This window comes from Pelophylax lessonae (assembly GCF_965119305.1).
Source record: "Pelophylax lessonae genome assembly, chromosome: 2".
In the NCBI taxonomy this organism is placed as follows: Eukaryota; Metazoa; Chordata; class Amphibia; order Anura; family Ranidae; genus Pelophylax; species Pelophylax lessonae.
The window spans coordinates 408,624,898-408,645,728 of NC_138769.1; the positions used below are offsets into that span (position 1 = coordinate 408,624,898).

General features: G+C 44.6%; 1 protein-coding gene across 1 annotated transcript in view; it reads right to left on the reverse strand.

The window, feature by feature from the left end:
• ATP2A3 (ATPase sarcoplasmic/endoplasmic reticulum Ca2+ transporting 3) overlaps nt 1–20,831 on the reverse strand; it is a 409,528-nt gene that overhangs the window by 44,078 nt on the left and 344,619 nt on the right. The window contains exons 16-18 of the mRNA XM_082244776.1: nt 16,484–16,686; nt 12,739–12,824; nt 253–386 (exon numbers count right to left, since the gene is read on the reverse strand). Coding sequence (XP_082100902.1) covers nt 253–386; nt 12,739–12,824; nt 16,484–16,686 — 423 coding nt within the window. The remainder of the gene's footprint in view (nt 1–252; nt 387–12,738; nt 12,825–16,483; nt 16,687–20,831) is intronic.

Sequence of the window (20,831 nt, forward strand, 5' to 3'; positions counted from 1 at the left end):
AAACTTCGCATTGAAATTGCTCACTGTTCTTCCCTAGTTCTCCTAAAATCCCCTATCATACCCACATAAAAAGATGATTGTAATTTTAACAATTTTGAACAAGTTGTATGTGGAAATTGCTCTAAAGGCTTGTCCACCAAAGATGCCCCCCCCCCCCCAGTCAAAGAAGCCTAATGAGGTGAATGTTCTGAAATTAGTAAAGATAGGCAACATTATTTTAAATGGCTTTACCTCTATATAATCATTATTTACCTGTTGAGGGCATTACACATCTCGATGGTTACCAGCACAGACAGGGCCATGGTAGTGGGATAGCGAGACTCAAACACTTCACAATCAATTCCTTCAAATAATGGATTTTCAGGGGTACACTTCATGAAGTGTCTCTATAAGGAATATAAGAAAAATCATTATGAACATCAGTAAGGGATCTAAATGAACTCTAGGGTTTAGGTGGAACTTCAACCCTTGGTGTGGTTGGAGGTAAGTAACTGGTCAATAACATTCCACTTCATACCTCAATTCAGACAAAAGTGCGAGTGTGTGCCATTACTGTCCACTTCTACCTTCCTGTGGTTGAATTCTCAGTTTTAAATTATTTTATAAGGGAATTTCTGCATGCCCATTGGAAAAAGCAGATCAGTAATATCTAGATCAGTGTTTCTCAACCATTTATCAGTCAAGGCACCCTTTAAAAGTTATGGGCATTCTCAAGGCACCCTTTAAATTTGTGAACAGTCTTGAGGCACCCTTTAAAAATGATAGGTCTTCTTAAGGCATCCCATTCTTAAATGTAAAAAACTATTCTAATAGTTTTGCATAACATAGCAACATTCACACAAGTAGGACACCCAGTGTTAGAGGTGATTTATTCATCCATAGCAAATACACTTTTGCAAACTGGTACTGATTAGTATTGCAATGTTTCTCTTCTCCCGCCATTTTTTTTCCATTGATCAGCTAAGATGCCCTCAAGAATTTTGTAATGGTACCCAATGAAAACCCATGGCTTTGTATAACTAAAAGGCAGTTTTATCTACACGCAGCTTGTATAAAATGGGGCAATTTTTAGGCATTTTGCCAAGGCACCGCTGAAGAAACCTCAAGGCACCCCAGGGTGCCTGGGAACCCTGGTTGAAAAAGGCTGATCTAGATGCATCTCAAACTGGTTCTTTTAGGGTCTGTGTCAATGAGATTTCGGTTTCTGTCAATAATATTGGTTTGAGATGATTCTGAGATTGTTCAGAATTCATTGACCGGTGCATTTGATCTCCTACATGTGGGTAATACTAGTTAGCTGACCAAATCAAGTAATGTGACTGGTCTGTCCTCTAGTGACATTTTTCTGCACAGAAAAAGTGACACTAAACTATATAGTTACTCTACAAAAATAATCCATACACATACACTACTTAAAGGAATTCTATTTTTTTTCTTCATCTAATTTTTTTTACTAAGTTTATTTGCCTCATTAAAACATTTTTACACCTTCTCCTTGTAGCTGAACCTTTTTTCCCCTCATTTCCTTTTGTTTGGAACAAGCAGCGCACGTTAGTTGTGGTCATGTGCACTGCTCTACGCACACTACCAATCCCATAGCCCCTAGGCCAGGGATCTTCAAAATACGAACCTCCAGCTGTTGCGCAACTACACATCCCACGAGGCATTGTAAAACTCAGACATTCACAGACATGACTAGGCATGATGGGAATTGTAGTTCCTGAAATAGAGGGCCATAGTTTGAAGACCCCTGCCCTAGGCCATCTCAGGAGAGATGGCGCCTACATTCTCACATACAGTGGGACCATGGAAATGAATGTAGTCACCCTCTAACAGAAATTCTGATCACAGCAGAAAAAAGAAAAAAAAAAGAAAGATTTGGAGGAGGCTGAAAGCAACAAAAAGTTCTCTCGCCCCCTTTTTTTGTGTTCAGAATACATACTTAAATATAATTTTTTTTTTCTCCAACCTTTTGACATTTCTTGTCTGCTGCCACTTGTCCGCATCTGCTCATCATTGCTCCATTGCTCTGGACTGGCCACCTGACCACGATAACGGCAGACTACGCCTGTACAAGGTGTTTTGGCGCAGCTGCTTGCAATTTCAACCAGGGATGAATGTGTTAGGGTGGCAACGCAAGAGCACAATTTAGAGACAGTTATTACCCCATAACAGTAAGTGCCTGAGCACTTGCATAGCAGGATGAATAGATTTTAATGAAAGCTACATATGGTAAAATATTAAAAACAACCTCAAAAACTACTTTACCAGGTTAAGGATTATATGAGATTTTATTGATGGGGTTTATATATACCACTTAAACTCACAAGTGCAATCAGCACAACCTTCCAGCACAAATGTGTAAAACAATAAATAAATCAATAAGCCCCCGTTCACATAGAGGCGACCTGTGAGGCGACCTGGTCGCCTCACAGGTCGCCGCAGGTCGCCTTCCATAGGGAAGCTGCGGACCCGTTCTAATAGGAGCGACACAAGTCGCTCCGACTTAGAAAAAGGGTCCGGAGCTTCTTTGGGGCGACCAGGAGGCGACCGCCATAGACTTCAATGTTCTGAAGTCTGTGGCGGCCGCTCCGAGGTCGCGGCGCGCTGCTCGCACCGCGACCTCGGAGGTCGCCAGCCGAAGTCGGATCGCCCCTATGTGAACGGGGGCTAAGCAAAAGATGCTCCCCATTCCTCCAGTGATGATATCATTACCGATGTTGCTGCTAAAACACTAAACAGGCGATTTCACAACACCCTCTCCATCTCCAAATCAAACATAAAAAAGAGCAGTGCAACTATATCAAACTAACATAAAAAAAAAAAAGGCACTTGTGTAAATATGACTCTATACAAATAGTGATGATCTCAGTCCAAAGCATAAAATAAAATATTTTAATAGTCCCAATAATCTTGACAATTAATCCTCCTCACAGGAGAACCATAGTGCTCTCTATCTCATAAATTTAATTAATGGCGCCAAGGGATTATAAAAATTTACAAAATCTCAAAGAAAACAAACTTCAATTATTTGTATTAACCACAGCTCACCACATCAAAATGGCCGCGGTATAACGTAATGGGCTTGGCTCTTTCCTCCTATACACGTTACGACCATGATTGGGCCGTCCTCAGTAGGCCTTTTTTTATGGCCTAGAGGTACGTCCTACATATTGGATACCATAAGAGCATTCCAACATATACACTACACCTTTAGTGTTGCAAATGTTCCACTGAGCCCTGGTTCACATTTGTGCGATTGCGGAGATCGCATGTAATTTGGAGCGCACTGTTCCTAAATTACATGCGATCTCATGTGCGGTGCGAATTTCAGCCATACACTTTTTATGGCTGAATTCGCACTGCATCCGCACTAAACTCGCACATGAGGCTTTTTTGTATTCACAGCAGAATCGGATCGCATAGTGGTTCACACTAGTGCAATCCGATTCTGTGCGAACATGCAGATCGCACTGCGATATGCGATCGCAACTGGGGGTGTCGTTAACTTTTAATTGACACCCCCTGTGTATCGCATATGGCAGTGTGAACTGCCAGAGGTTCGGATGTGATGTGGGATCACGCTGCATATTCGCAGCTTTCCCGCATCGTAACAAATGTAAACCGGGACTAAAGGTTGCTTTCTTTTTTGTATGTTTATATAATCCTTTTTAGAGAGGTTCTCACCTTTGTGTTTTTTAATATGCAGTAATTCTGGTGGCTGAATATGGTGATAGGAAAGAAAACATTGCGCGACCAGGAGGAGGAGTTTCATAAGAGATTGTCATAAGCGATGTCTGACCCTGTAGTTGGGTCTAATCTGGAGGTGAGCAGGTTTTTCACCTAGAGGTGAAGGTTCACATGACACAAGATGAAGATGGAAGAGTTTTGAATCACTTATCACACTGTGGTGTTTGTCACAATTCATTGGGACTATTTTACATATTTTATTTTATGTTTTCGACTGGAATCATTGTATTATTTGAATAGAGTCAGATTTACACAAGTGCATTTATTTATTTTTCATGTAAGTTTCATATAGTTGCACTGTATTTTTTGATGTTTGATTTAGGGTTTAGATATATTTAATAATTTTGACTTGGCCGTAAACTTCATACCTTAAAATCTGGTACGGGCAAGGACCACGTCTTACACAATGGGCTCGTACCATTAGGCAATTGGATACTGCAAAGCTTTTGAGGACATGTCCCATCACCCCCCCCCCCCCCGCCCCCAATATCCCACTATGTGAGCACTCAAGTTTTGTCGAAAGCAATGCAGTGTAATAAAGAGAGTTTAGGGAGAGTGGCCTTTTTCCTGTACGGTACTCCAAGTTATGGAATTTACAGGCAAGTCAGGATTCCTCCTATCTTAATTGTACAGTACAGGACACAGGCAATTTATTTATACACGATGGGAAGTCCACAAACAATGAATACAAGGGTGGGCAACAACTAAACAAATGGAACTGCGCCAAAAGGCCCATGGAGCGACAGGGATTAAAACTCAAGTTCAGAGTGTTGCTGCAAGAACATTGCAGCTGTAAGCTGCATGTGCAGAAAATTAAATTTCCACCTGATAAAACTTTGAAAAAGTAGGATCTGAAGACCAAAGTGGTGGCCTTACAGAGTTGAGCGACAGCGGCTTGGTGCCTAAAGGCCCATGATACTCCGACAAACCTGGTAAAGTGGGTGAATAACAGCGCAGGAGGGGGTATTCATTTCATGTAATCAAATTCCTTATCCACCATGCATGGGTGGATTTTGAACCAGGATGTCCCCTGCGAGGCACCAAGGGAAGAACAAACAGGGATACTGTATGTCTAACGGAAACAGTAGCTTTTAAGAATGTCTCTGACTATGTCCAGGCAATGCAGAGAAACTTGCTTCGGATGCTTAGGAGCATGGCACAAGTATGAACAATGTCCTCAATGAGATGAAACGACCTTTGGAAGAAAGGATGGTTTTGGGCATAATACAACATTGTCATTAAGAAGTATAAGGATAGACCACCAGTTCAGGGACACGTCTAACAGATTTCATAGCCATCAAAAAGGCTGCTTTAAAGGGGGCATGACATGGGAAACACATTGAATAAAACTTTTTACAAGGGAATGCGAAGCCAAAGGTATTTGTAAAAGGATGGATAAGGCTGAAACCTTCCCTTTCAGGGTGCAAAGAGCTGGTGGAGACTTGTTTGCAGGAAGGCCAGAATGCAGGAAACAGAGTAATATCTAGTAATTGTAAGATTTTTAGGTAAAAAAAAAAAAATACATCTTCCTGAAAGTAGCCTTCCCTGCTTTCAGCAAGGTAGGCATCACTGACTCAGAAAACTCTGAGTTTCAAGAGCCATACTGTTAAAATCAAAGACTGTGATGCAGGGTGGAATAGGGGCCCTTGAGATAACAGATCTGGCTTGGTGGGGAGAGGCTAGGGGTCATCAGAAGGAAGTCTGAGTATGTCTGTGTACCAGGTTCTTCTGGGCAAATTCGGTGCCAGAAGATTTGCTATCTTCCTCTCTTGCTCTATTTTGTGGAGCAGGTGAGGGAGGATGTTTAATGGAGGGAAGGTTTAGATTAGCCTGAACGTAGACCAGGGGATAACTTATGCATACAAGGCCAGAGCTAGAGAATCCCTACTTCTGGATACAAAGGTAGTATGTGGTTTTATCTGGAGGCTAGGAAGTCCAAATCTGGAGTCCAAATACTCCTGGACCTGCAATATATTATTTTTTTTTCCATATTCTTTATTTAGTAGTTTCACAAAAATGTGCAGGGTATGCAGTCATAATAATGAGAAATACAAAATATGACATTGGTAGGATACATGAATTTTCAGATACCACAGAAAGTAGCAGACGGAGTTACATGACGCATCTAAAAACATACTTGTAGGCCTTACTGCTCCAGGGAAATCATTAGGTGCAACGGGATGAAGTAAATGAGACAGAGGAAAATGAATAGCAGGGGAGAAGAATAAAAACAATTTAGCATGGGTGGGTTGAGGAGTGGGGAAAAGCGTGTGGCTATGGCAAGCAGAAGGCGATAGAAAAATATAGTACTTCAACAGTACTGAAACAACATACTCAGTGAAGACTCTAAATTGTTCCCAATAGAACAGTGGTTCTCAACTCCAGTCCTCAGGACCCACTAACAGGCCAGATTTTAAGTATTAACTTGGGGAGATGCAGATTAGAATAATACTGCAATCACTGAGCAGCAAAATATATCACCTGTGATGCATTTCAGTTATCTTGCAAACCTGGCCTGTTAGTGGGTCCTGAGGACCAGAGTTGAGAACCACTGCAATAGAACCCTCTGGCAATATGATTTTGGACCTGTCAGTGTTGAATGACCGCCGCAATATATGTACTTGCGGCAGTCGGCAAGTGAATAGGCCTGAATCACTGTCTTTCTGATCCATCTGGAAATGGTCACAGCAGAAGCAGCCAGCCCTTTTCGAGCTTCATCCGTGAATACAAATAGTGAGTCTGATTCCAGGGAATGCAAGCAATTTCTTCAGGATGTTTAGCCCTGGGACATAGGGAAAGCAGCACAATGTCTTAATTTAAATGGAAATCAGATATGACCTTTGGAAGGAACGACAGGCAGGGACGAAGAACCGCCTTATCTTTGTGAACCACCAGGTAAGGTGAACAACAAGACAACCCCGCCAGCTCCGACACCCTGCATGCGTAGAAGTAATAGACACCAAAAAGGCCACCTTCTGGGAAAACGTAAACAGGGGAACCTCCTGATGACTTTCGAAAGGAGGTTTCTGAAGAACTGACAGCACCAAATTGAGGTCCGCCCCAAGGAATGTGTGGCCAATGGACGTTGAAAGAAAACCACTAAGGCTGAAACCTGGCCTTTGATGGTACTCAAGTCTAGGTGCTGCTTAACCCCCCTCAAGCCAATATCTGAGCCACTGAAAAGGAGCGAGGGTGAACCCCAAGAGACACCACGCAATGTACGTCTTCCAAGTACGATGGTAGATCTTGCTAGAGGTAGATTTTCTAGCCTTTAACAGCATAGGAATCACCAATTCAGACAAACCTCTATTCTTCAGCACCTGGCTTTCAACAGCCAAGCGGTTAAAGCCAGCGACTGTAAAGCAGGATGGAATATTGCCCCTTGGGATGGCAGATATTCCCTGAGAGGAAGTCTTCAAGGAGCATCGGCAACCAGCTGCACCAGATCAGCGTACTAAGACTGGCGAGGCCAGTCTGGAGCCACCAGAATGACCAGAATCCCTTCTGCCTTGATCCTGCACAGGAGTCTTGGCAGAAGTATGAGAGGGGGAAGGCGTAAATCAGACAATACTCCAAGGGGCCACTAATGCATCTGTGGCGTCGGCTAGAGGATCCCGAGACCGTGTCACAAACCTCTGTACCTTCCTGTTGAGATGAGAGGCCAACAGGTCCACCTCAGGAGTACCCCACCAGAGACACAAATGATGAAACACCTATGGAGGAAGCACCCATTCCCCCTGGTCCAATGCCTGTTGACTGAAGTAATCTGCTTGCCATTTTTCCACCCCTGGAATGTGTACAGCAAAGAGGGCTGAAACTAATCGTTCTGCCCACCTTAGAATACCGGCTACTTCCCAAGCCGCCAGGGCCTTCTTGTGCCCCCTTGGTGATTGACATTGGCCACGGCCGTGGCATTGTCCGATTGAATGCATACCGAACACCCCTGAAGGAAATTGTCCAAAGAGCCTGACAAAGTCTGATCTCTCTCAGTTCCAGTACATTGTTTGGCAGTCTGGACTCTGGAAGAGTCAAGACCCCCTGAGCACAATCTGTGCGGGGGGACACCTCCCCACAAGGACAGGCTGGCATCCATGGTGATAACAGTCCAGTACAGGGGGAGAAAGTATTTTCCCTGTTGAAGTGCTGGAAAACGAAGCCACCAGATCAGGGACCATCCCGTACCCCTGCTCAACAGGATTAGATTGTCTAGAGACTGAGGATTCTTGTCCCATTTCACCAGGATCTTTTTTTGCAGAGATCTCGTGTGGAACTGTGCAAACAGAACCGCCTCGAAGATAAGACACCATCAGGCCCAGCACCCACATGCAACCCCGGGGGGGGGGGGGGGTTTGGGGTGACCGTCTGCTGGACAACAGAAGCTGAATTGCCTCCTGCAATTTTTGGAGTTTTTCCATATGAAGAAACACTCTGGCTGAGGCCGAGTCCAGAGAGTCAGACCCAGATAGTTCAGTTGTGTGGGCGGATCCAGAGCAGACTTCTGAAGGTTCAGTATCCAACAAAACTCCCTCATATTTCGCAGAGCAATCTCCAAGTTGTCCATCAGAGCAGTCGGAGACTCCGCTTGCAGAAGAGGATCATCCAGGTACCTCAGTACCGCGATCCCCCGCTGATGCAACAATGCTAGCACCGGGGCCAACACTTTCATGAAGGTCCGAGAAGCGGAGGCGAGACCAAAGGGTAACGCCACAAACGGATAATGCTCCTCGCCCAGGACAAAGCGGAGGAAGCGCTGGTGACCGGCACATATTGGAATGTGAAGGTAGGTGTCCTTGATGTCGATAGAAGCGAGAAAATCTCACGGATGTAGAGACGCTAATACTGTGGACTCCATTTGGAACTTCTTTACCCGCAGAAAGCAGTTTAGTCCCTTGAGGTCCAGAATTTGATGTCCCTTGCCTTCCTTCCTCCCTGAGAACTGTAAACAGGTTTGAGTAAAACCCCTGAAAATGTTACGAAGTCAGAATCGGAACAATCACCCCTTGTAGTAACAAGTCTTGCACTGCCCCAAAGAGACCTCATAAGCGCTCTGGGGACAAGCGCATGTTGGAAGTAAAGACCCTTTCCGGAGGAAAAGACCAAAACTCGATCTTTAGCTGGACCGAATTACTTTGTGGACCCACTTCTCCTGTACCAGGGAGATCCACGGATCCGGAACCAGCAAAGACGGCCTCCCACCCTATGTACGGTTGAGGGCGCCCCTTCATGCAGAGGAAGACTTGTCCACAGGTCTGGAAGAGCCCGGTCGTGGCTTGCCAGACCAGTTCCTCTTAGAACCTCCGGTGGAAGCCCTGAAGGGCTTAGATCCCTTGTCTTGAGACCCTGAGGGACGAAAAGGCCTCTTATCAGCCGAGAAGAATGGCCCCCGTCTACAACGGGGCTCCTTGCCCTTGGAAGCCTGCGGAAGGAGAGTACTCTTCCCCCCTGTGAGGCCCTTTGATTATGTCATTCAAGGAAGCTCCAAACAGGCAATCCCACACAAATGGGAAATCAAATAAGGCCTTCTTTGAAATCTGGTCTGCAGATCAGCATTTTAGCCAGATAATATGCCTAAGGACCACTGCTGAGACAGACAGTCTAGAAATAATGGCGCCGCATCCAAAGAGGCATCACAGACAAACTGTAGCCCCTGGACCAACTGATCCGCCAGCTCCACAAAGGCAGGGGGAAGCTGTTCCCCCTCCAGGTCCTGGCTTATAAGTTTAGCCCACTCGGTCAGAGTTTGCGACACCAGGGCAACAGTAAATACCGGCCTAAGTGCCACAGTGCCTAAGTGCCACCAGCACTACATATGGCGGGCCAGAGCCTTTGACCTCCTATCAGCCAGATCTTTGAAGACCGGGACTCCTCAAGCAGAATTAAGGTGGCTTTATTTAACCTGGAAACCGGCGAGTCCAGTACAGGTGGGACTGTTCACTTTTTAAGCAGGGAATCCTCATAAGGATACCGCATTGCAAAATGCTTAGGGATTGCAAAAGTGCGTTTTGGACAACCCCACTTTTTTGTGACATTATTATCAAAGTAAGCGGGAAGGAGGAACACCCCTGCCGCCTTGGAGGGTCTTGTGGGTGCCAAAAAGGACAGGCACCTCCGACGTAGCATCAGCCGCATCCTCAATCTTTAAAGTTTCACGCACTGACACAATCAGCACATCCACCAGCTCCAGGGACTCCATTAGTGAAGAGGGGGAACCACACAAAAAAAGGTGTATAACACTGTTGGGGACACCCCCACTGCGCTGTTGGCACCACAGGGCCCAGCACAGAGCACTACTGCTGCTATAGCAAAGAAAGGGAGAGAGAACTCCACAAAAAGACTCACCACCGATCAGGTACTTACAGCCCCAAGCTAACTGCACACCATGCAGCGATCCAGGAGTCAGCACTAGGGGATGAGGAGGGGCTCTCACCACCGAAATCACTGCTCATATAGCTTTAAAAACATGGCCACAGCTATTTTCAATGAGAAAACCACAAGAAAATGGCCGCCAAGGTTACACAAACATGGCCGCCGATCTACAGAACAAAAGGCTACAAGAAAATGGCAGCCCCAGGAGCTCCGAACACGATCCCAGCAGGAAGGGGGGCCCTGGCAGGAGCCCCCACCAGGTACAACCCCTTCCCAAAAGTCAGTTTGTCCTGTTACCGGCGGCGCTCTCTTCCCCCCCCATCACCAGCTCTACACCCCAGACCGACCTAAAAGGTTTGGCCCATGGCAGGGGAGTGGGGTGTGGACGCTGCATGGGAAGGAGGGGAACCAGGGGGGTCCGACCATCCCAGGGAGGGGCCCACATCCCCCCCAAAACCCTCCAGGGGTAGAGGGGGGGGGACAGCTACCTACCATACCAGGAAGAGGGTGGGCACTGCTTCTGACAGACCACCGCTTAATTGGAATGGGGGGGTCTGTCGGCCAGGAGGAACGCTGCAACTCAGGCCGAGGCCAGGTCGTATGCGTCCTTGCAAGACGTTTATCTCGCAGGACAGTCCCCGTCCAGTGGGGCTGTCACGGCCGACCTAGCGCGGAGCTGAGGCCTGCGTGCACTCACTGGCCAATAATCACATTTTGTTTCTTTGCAGCCTGACATGAAGACAGTTTTTGTTTTCTCCAGTTGTATTTATTTACTCAGTGCAACTTATAACATCCAAGTGAAAAATAGAAAACCAACAAGTATTTTGTTGAACCACCTTTTGCTTTAATTACAGCCTTTAGTCTGTTGGGATATGTCTACTAACTTTGCACATCTACACTTTGCCATATTTGCCCACTCTTCTTTGCAGACCTGCTCAAGTTCAGTTAAATTCGATGTGACTGTGTGTGGACTGCAGTCTAAGTCATTCCACAGATTTTGGGTTTAAGCCTGGGCTCTGACTAGACCTTGCAAGGACATTCACATTTCTCTCCTTCAACCACTGTGAGGTCTATTTGCTGTGTGCTTTAGGTCATTGACACGTTGGAACATACAATTTCTTCCTACTGACAACTTTTTGAGGGCAGCAGATTTTCTGCAAGAATTTGATGGGATTTTGCCCCATCCATTTTTCTTCTATCCTGACAAGTGCTCCAGTCCTTGCTGTAGAGAAACAACCCCCATAAAAGGATATTACCACCTCCAAACTTTACTGTAGGAATGGTGTTATTTGGATGGTGAGGCCAAATAATTCAATTTTAGTCTCATCTTTTTCCCTGTGGCCTCAGAATCTTCAAGGTGCATTTTGGCAAAGCTCAGACGAGACTGCATGTGGTCTTCCTTAAGGAGTGGCTTTTTTCTTGCAACCCTCCTGTATAAGCCACATTTGTGGAGAAATTGTGAAATTGTTTTCACATACACACAATGACCACTCTTTGTCTCAACTTCCTGTAACTACTTCAGAGTTGCTGTAGGCCTCTTGGTAGCCTCTATGACCAGTTACCTCCTAGATCTTTCATCCAGTTTGGAGCAACGTCCTGATCCAGAGAGTGTCTGTGTCTTACCAAATACCTTCCAATTCTTAAGAATAAACTTCACTGTGCTTCTGGGCATTGATAAAGCCTGCTTCTGGGCATTGATAAAGCCTTTGATTTTTGTTTTTGTATCCATCTCCTGACTTGTGCCTTTCCACAACTTTAACCCGGAGACCTTTTGACAGTGCCTTGCCACCCATAGTTGATTTGCTTCACTTGCACTACTAGGAACTGAAATGCTCCAGGAAAGTGCTTTTCATGCTGAGCTAATCAAAATGACCACAGCTGATCACAGTTGAGTGTCAAATGGCTTTTGTGTGCCATTGATAAGGTTTGATAATGTGATTAGCTACACCTGATTGAGTTTACAAGTCTTTTTTAGGAGGGGGGTGATCCTTTTTCAAACTCAGTGATTCTATTTTTGATTTTTTTTTTCCTGACATGTTGGTGCTATATCTTTTACTTGGATGTTATAAGTTGCACTGATTAAATACAGCTGGGTAAAGCAAAAACTGTGTCTTCATTTCAGGCTGCAAAGCAAGAAAATTTGATTTAAGAGGGGGAAGGATTCTCTTCTATACCCACTGTAAATCTAATAAAATCAGCCTGGCAGGATCGATGGAATGAAAACTTTTTTTTTTTATCCTGGAGTTTATTTTTTTTTTTTAAATAATATTTATTATTTTTAGAAATAGAAGAAGAAAAATTACAACACTGTATACAGGTTATACGAAAGGTAAAATTGAAAAGTACAAAGAAATAAAATAACATTCATGTTAACTAAAAAAAAAGGGGAGGGGGGATGGGAGGGAAATACCAGAATGGGAAGGTTTGATTAGTATATGTATAAGACTTTTAAGAGTACATCACAAATGTAACAGGGATCAACCAAAGTTCAGGGGAAAGAAAGATGAAGTTATCATCCAACTAAAATTCCATTTTTTTTTTTTTTTTTTTTTATAGATTATAAGTTTATTTACATTTTCATACATAAAACTAATATTCCTATACAAAATCCATTTGACTTACCAGCTGGTAAAATGTCACATGTGGTCCATCTTCATCATATAGGAACCACCATGTGGCAGCTCCCACAGTGGCCAAACCTACATAAACTGGTGCAAAAAAGCAAAAATAGAATACATTCAGAAATGTAACAGTCTTTTTTATAAATGAGAGCCTTCCATAGTGCTAAAACCAACTACTGTAAAAACACTAAACCAGAATACAGTTAAACACACAACTTTACTTTGTATAAAATACATTATTTCTTTAGAACACTAACAATGCTTCTATAGCCAGGATGTCTGTATTCACCCACGTTTACATACTGAACAGATAAAGAAGGTCAGATAAGGAAGTCAAGACCATCCACAGTGCATCCGGAAAGTATTCCCAGCACTTCACTTTTTCCACATCTTGTTATGTTACAGTCTTACACCAAAAATGGATTAAATTAAGTATTTTCCTCAAAATTCTACAAACAATACCCCATAATGTAAGTAATAAAATTCATCCACAAAAGAACTGGCTCTTTTTCTAGAATTTCAGTAGTGCAAGGATGGTGATAACCTCAACAAAAAAAATGACAAAATATCGTGTACCAAATAAATCAAATCTAGTACATGATTGCATAAATAAATACATAAAATCACATTAAATCAGAGTCCATATAAGTCCTTTGATGTAAAGTGCATAGAGCAATTAAAGTGCAATGATGAAGGGTTGCTGGTGTAAATTATGGAAACACCCTTGATTGCCACCACCACAAGTGTCGGGAGGAATAGCCAAAATGCAGACTCACCAGAAGACCATGCCTAACTCATGGAATAGGCAGATACAGCATGAAAACATTAAACTTCCTCCAGATCTCTGTTACGGAGACAGCTCCTCTCAATTATAGTGTGTGGAAAACAAAAACAAACACCTCAATAGCGTGATAACGTTTAAACACTCAAAATTTATTCAAAACAAAGTATCACACTCACTTGTTCATATACAAAATCAAACATTGCTCAAAGGAATGCGGGTGAAGGTCTGGTGCCTGTAAGTGAGATCTACGATGAACGCTGACCAAAGCAGACTCCAGCGGATCCTCTCCCCTCTTAGTACCATAGAAAGTGGACACCATATAGCCACGCCGGGAGGCCCCCGGGACAAAGTCGGAAATGACAAAACGTGCCGGGGCGGGGCTATACGGCGTCCACTTTCTATGGTACTAAGAGGGGAGAGGATCCGCTGGAGTCTGCTTTGGTCAGCGTTTGTTTAATGTTTTCATGCTGTCTCTGCCTATTCCATGAGAGTGGTTAGGCATGGTCTTCTGGTGAGTCTGCATTTTGGCTATTCCTCTCGGCACTTGTGGTGGTGGCAATCAAGGGTGTTTCCATAATTTACACCAGCAACCCTTCATCATTGCACTTTAATTGCTCTATGCACTTTACATCAAAGGACTTATATGGACTCTGATTTAATGTGATTTTATGTATTTATTTATGCAATCATGTACTAGATCTGATTTACTTGGTACACTATATTTTGTCATTTTATTTGTTTAGGAGGTTATCACCATCCTTGCGCTACTGAAATTCTAGAAAAAGAACCAGTTGGGTGAATTTGTGGGTGAATTTTATTACTTATATTTGCCTTTTTGAAGTAGCAGCAATTGTAATATTTTTGTTTCAGGTTTTATTTACCTGCAGTTCCTAAGCGCAGAGGATCACAATATTGTCTACTCATTTAGCTTTTCTAGTGGTATTTATTTGCAATACCCCATAATGACAACGTGAAAGAAGTTCTTTTTAAATCTTTGCAAATTTATTAAAAATAAAGAACAAAAAATAAATAAATAATTATTCACAGCCTTTGTTCAATACTTTGTTGAAGCCCCTTTGGCACCAAATTACAGCCTCAAGTCTTGTTGAGCCGTAAGCGGTTTTTTGGAGGTCTACATCCTTCCACGGCCTGCGGCAGCTGAGGATACCCAGTGGAGACCCCTGGTGGTCCCTCGTTGCTTATTGCCCGTGTTTCATAATCGTTTTGTGAGTATAATGTGTATACATGTCTATTACAATAAATTGTTTTAAATGCGCTAGGCTGGTGCGCCCTCTGTCCATTTCTCTTTCAAGTCTTGTTGAGTATGATGCTACAATCTTGGAATACCTTATTTTGGAAAGCCTCTCCCATTCATCTTTGCAGGACCTCTCAAGCTCCAACAGGTTGCATGGGGCGCTTCGGTGCACAGCCATTTTTAGATCTCTCCAGAGATGTTTAATCGGGTTAAAGTCTGGGCTCTGGCTAGGCCACTCAAGAATATTCACAGAGTTGTCCCATAGCCACTCCTTTGTTACCTTGGCTGTGTGCTTAGGGTCATTGTCCTGTTGGATGATGAACTTTCACCCCAGTCTGGGATCCAGAGCGCTCTGGAACAGGTTTTCATCAAGGATCTCTCTGAACACTGCTGCATTCAGCTTTCCCTCGATCCTGACTAGTCTCCCAGTTCCGGACGCTAAAAAACATCCCCACAGCAAGATACTGCCACCACCATGCTTCACAGTAGGGATGGTATTGGCCAGGTAATGAGCGGTGCCTGGTTTTCTGCAGACATGATGCTTGCCATTCAGGCCAAAGAGTTCAATCTTTGTTTCATCAGACCAAAGAATTTTGTTTCTCGTGGTCAGAGTGTTTTAGGTGCCTTCTGGTGGTTTCCAGGCGGTCATGTGCCTTTTACTGAGGAGCGGCTTCCATCTGGCCACTCTATCATACAGGCCTGATTGGTGGAGTGCAGCAGAGATGGTTGTTCTTCTGGAAGGTTCTCCTCGCTCTACAGAGAAATGCTGGAGCTCTGGAGAAATGTTAGGGCCCTTCTCCACCGATCGCTCAGTTTGGCTGGGTGGCCCATTCTAGGAAGAGTCCTAGCGGTTCCAAGCTTCTTCCATTTATGGATGATGGAGGCCACTGCGCTGTGCAGAAACTTTTCTGTACATTTTCCTAGATCTGTGCCATGATACAATCCTGTCTCGGGGGTCTACAGATAACTCCTTGGAATTGGCTTGGTTTGTGCTCTAACATGCACTGTTAAGTGTGGGGCCTTATATAGACAGGTGTGAGCCTTTTCAAATCATGTCCACTCAACTGAATTTACCACAGGTGGACTCCAATCAAGTTGTAGAAACATCTCAAGGATGATCAGGCGAAACAGGATGCAACTGAGCTTAATTCTTAGTGTCATGGCAAAGGCTGTGAATGTGTGAAAGGCTTATGTACATGTGATTTTTTTGTTTATTTTTAATAAATTTGCAAATATTTCAAACAAACTTCTTTCATGCTGTCATTATGAGGTATTGTTTCTAGAATTTTCAGGAAAATAATAAATTTAACAGATTTTGGAATAAGGCTATAACATAACAAAATGTGGAAAAGTGAAGCGTTGTGAATACTTTCCGGATACACTGTATGTACCTTTAGCACCCTATGGTGCTTCATCAAGCATCATTAATGTTTGTGAAGACATTTGCTGACAGCTTAGGTTGTCAGGTTTGTTATGAATATTTTGGTTCATAATTTTCATTGCCACACATTTGCTTTAAGATAAAAGATTTTTATGACATCATTAGAATTATAAATATATAAAGATATTATACAACAACAGATTTGACATGTTCAGGTATATTTTAGATACTATAGCAAGGTTATCAATAAATTGTAATTTTTTTGAGTCTCTCTCTCTCTCCGTATGCCAGTAATACATAGATGGAGTAGGTAGAAGGAACAATACCTCCAATTGCAAGATATCTAAAGAAAAGCCACCCGCTGATTAGTGGTTCCCTAGGATTACGGGGTTGCTTATCCATGATGTCCAGGTCAGGAGGGTTAAATCCCAGTGCAGTGGCAGGTAATCCATCGGTTACAAGATTAACCCAGAGCAATTGGACAGGGATTAAGGCTTCTGGCAGGCCAAGGATAGCAGTAAGAAAGATACTAAAGGGAAAACAACAAAAAATAAAGGCATATTTATACAAATGTCCATTCCAATAAATCAAAAGGTATTAGTATTCCTTACACAGTAAACTAACCTTTACAAGCAAAGTCACACATTGCCATATATCAGAGTTTTTTTTTTTTTTTCCAAACGGTTTTGGCAGTCTACTTTGGCAATGTCTGTGCTAAGACATGCACCCCACCACAATCGAAAGCAGTGTGCTATCAAATGTCTGCTCCACATTACATACATTTTCTAAAATTATTAGTCTGCATACTGGGTTTTAGGGGCTCCCTGGGCACCCAGCAGCAATGCTTTGGGAAATCAAAGGCACAGAATAGCACCTTGTAAGAGGTATTGACATGTTAAGTACAGGCGGTCCCAGGGTTACAAACAAAATAGGGACTGTAGGTTTGTTCTTAAAGCGGAGTTCCACCCAAAAGTGGAACTTCCGCTCTTTTGTCCCCCCCCCCCGTTGCCAAATTTGGCACCTTTCAGGGGGGAGGGGGGACGGGTACCTGTTTTTGACAGGTACTCTTCCCCACTTCCAGGATACCGTGCCGCTGCGCCGTCCCTCGGAAGTTCGGCCCCCTCCTCCGCCACTGAGCTAATAGGAATGCGCAGCACGCTTTGCGCACGCACAGTAGGGACACACCCGTGAAGCTGCAAGGCTTCACTGCCGGGTTCCCTCACGGCAATGGCAGCGGCAGAACCTGACAGCCAATGAAAACATTGGCTGCGGTTCCGACATCGCTGGACTCCAGGACAGGTGTGTGTCCTAATATTAAAAGTCAGCAGCTACAGAATGTGAAGCTGCTGACTTTTAATTTTTGGAGGGGGAGGCGGAACTCCACTTTAAGTCAAATTTGTTTGTAAGTCGGAACAGGTAAATTTTTTAAGTTTAGCTCGAGCCAAAACAATTTTAAAGTTTTTTAGATAGCATAGGGAAGGGTTAACACCCCTGTACCATTTGTTTTGCTGTCTGTACCCCTGTTCAGAAGATTTCACCTCACTTTCTGTCCCTGTGACAACGGGATTTTGAAAAATTTGGGTTGTTGTGGAAACAAGGATTGGTGATAAAGCTTCAGTGGAGACAACTTTTTCCCATGAGAACTCAGAGGAGTGAATTTCACTTCCTAGGGCTAGATTTCTCCTCACCTCCTGTTGTCTCTCTCTCTGTTTGTAAGTAGGAGTCGTTTGTAAGTCAGATGTTTGTAACCCGGGAACCGCCTGCATTTTGTATCATAGTAGCTTTGTTATAGTAGCTTTGTTTCCAGCTTTCGGCTGGAAAATTGGGATTTTTGTACTTACTGTAAAATCCATTTCTCTGAGTTAATCGACAGACACAACGTTCCATAAATCATAACTCCTGGGTTAGATTGCCTTCTCCAGGAGAAGGACTAGGCAAAACAAAAAACACCTGGCTACGCCCATGGGCCGTCCTCAGCTTGGTATATAACCCCCCACTCTGTTCTAGGTAATCAGTGTAGTAGCAAGCAGTATTAAAAGTATCAGAACTCCATAGAGGGGTGGGTTCTATGTCCGTCGAACTCCGAGAAATGGATTTTATGGCAAGTACAAAAATCCCATTTTCTCTTTTGTTCATCGACTGACGCAGCGCTTCATAAATCATACCTACTAGGACGTCCAAAAGCAGTGCCAAACGCAGAATGAGGGGTGGGGAAAATAACCCAAGGCTAACATAAGAGCCCTTAACCAGGACACAGGGACCTTAACCGGGTCACAGGAGCCCCTTCTGAAAAAGGTTTAAAGAAAAAACACCCCTGTAGAGGAAACAGCCTCTCTTAAACAGCAGCCTGCACTCGGCGCCCCAGTAGAATGCGCTGTGACAGGGAAAGGTAGAACCTGACCTTTAATGGAATAGGCCTGAGTCACCGCCTATCTGATCCATCTGGAGATGGTAGCCAAAGAAGCGGCCAGCCCTTTTCTTGGTCCGTCCCTAACCACAAAAAGCGAGTCTGATCTCAGAAAGGACTCAGCAGCTGCCAAAAACACCTGAATCGCACGAACCACATCCAGGTATGCAAAGCAAATTCCTTGGGATGAGCCAGCTTGGGACACAAGGAAGGCAACACAATGTCCTCATTCAAATGGAAGTCAGTGTCAACTTTGGGCAGGAATGATGGACAGGGACTAGAGAGTGAAGAAAGTTTAAGGTCCGAGCCACAGAAAAGGATCGAAGATGAGCGCCATTCGACACCAAGAAATGTAGGCTTTCCACGTACGATGGTATATCGATGGTCCCTCGAATATGGGGACATGGAGATAACGCATCCTTGCCATCGATGGAGGCTAGAAAATCCCCCTGATTCAAGGATGCAACCACCGACTGAATGGACTCCATTTAGGAATTCTGCACCTGCACAAAGTGGTTCAGAGACTTGAGATCCAGGATTGGACGCACCTTGCCCTCCTTTCTGGGCACTGTGAACAGGTTTGAATAGAGAGTGTTCCTGTGTAGGAACCGGCACGATCACTCCTTGAGCCAGGAGGTCCTGCACAGCTTGTCAAAGATCTTTCAAACGCTCTGGAGACAGGTGAATATTTAAATGAAAAAACGGTCCCCCGGCCAGGACCAAAATTCAAATTTGTACCCGGAACAAATCAATTTGCAAACTCATTTGTCTTTAACAAAGGAAGTCCAGGGTTCCTGAAAGAAGCGCAGACGTCCCCCCCACCCCAGAAACGGGTGAGGGCGCCCCTTCATGCTGAAGAGGACTTGTCCGCGGAACAAGGCTGACTGGCCTTGGGCTTGCCCAAGTGCTTCTTAGGCCCTCCAGAAGCTATGAATGGCTTACCTTTTTTTTGCGCCCCGGGAGGCACGAAAAAAAAATGCATATGAGTGGTAAAGGAAGGTCTCCGTTTAGCACAAGGTGTTTTACCTTTGGAGGATTGAGGAAGAAGAGTACTCTTCCCGCCAGTCAGACCCTTGATCAACTCATCCAGTGGGTCGCCAAACAAACGCTCTCCCAGAAAAGGGAGATCCCTCAGGGCTTTCTTGGAAGCTTGGCCAGCCGACCAGATTTTCAGCCAAACCATGAGCTGTAGGGCAATCCCCACAGCCGAAACTCTGGCCACCAGGGGAGCTGCAGCCAGGGACGCATCACACAGGAACACCAGGGCCTGGGCCATCTGGTCCACAAGTTCCATCAGTTCTGGGGGAACTACGTTAGGGTCCGAGTTCCCTTTCAGAACCCTAATCCATTCCGTAACTGTCTGATACCAAAACCGACACAAAGACCGGTTTCATAATGGAACCCGCTAACACGCGACGATGGCAGGAAAGGGATTCCACCCGCCTGTCCACCGGATCGATAAAAACCGGGGCATCTTTCACAGGCACAATGGTAGATTTGTTCAACCTGGAAACAGGGTGGTCCACCTTAGGTGGCACCGTCCAATGGCTGGAGACCGTATCAGCAAAAGGATAGCGGCGTTTAAAGTGTTTTGGCACAGCTAGCATATGCTTAACGGGTCTCCATTGGTCATTCACAATATCATGAAAAGTCTCAGGACAGAGAAAAACCTTGCCAGACTTTTGGGTCTTGCGGGGGCCAAAGGCCACCCGTGTCCCTGCCGGTGTGGGCTCATCAGCCAATTTTAAAGTTTCCCTAACGGAAATAATCAGGGCTTCCACCGAAGTGCGTTCCCGCGCTACAGCTGAAGAAGACAGGTCCTCTTCACCATCTGAATGGACAACGACCCTTCAGGTAGGGGCATCTGTGGCGACCACATCAGCCTCTGAATCAGAGGACTCCACCAAAGATGGAGAAGGCAGCGGCCGTTTTCGGCTATTAACTTTTTTAATGACAAAATCAACTGCTGAAATCACGGCCAGCGACTGCGATCCGGACTTTCCGGGAGTCGCACAGAGTGGGTCTGAGGGTGAAATTACAGCCTGGGACTCAATATTCAGTTACAGAAAAACTGTCACTTTAAGAAGCGCCGATTGCAGTTGCCACCGCTGATCGCAGGGGTCTGCAGAGTTCCCCTTAAATATACAGCAGAGAGTACAGGAATATGCCCGCAAGGACCCCAGTACTGTATCACTTCCAGAGAGAACCCTCCTGAATGGCCTGCAGTAGGAAGAAGAATCCCTGGAAGTGACCTCGGCCTGGATGTA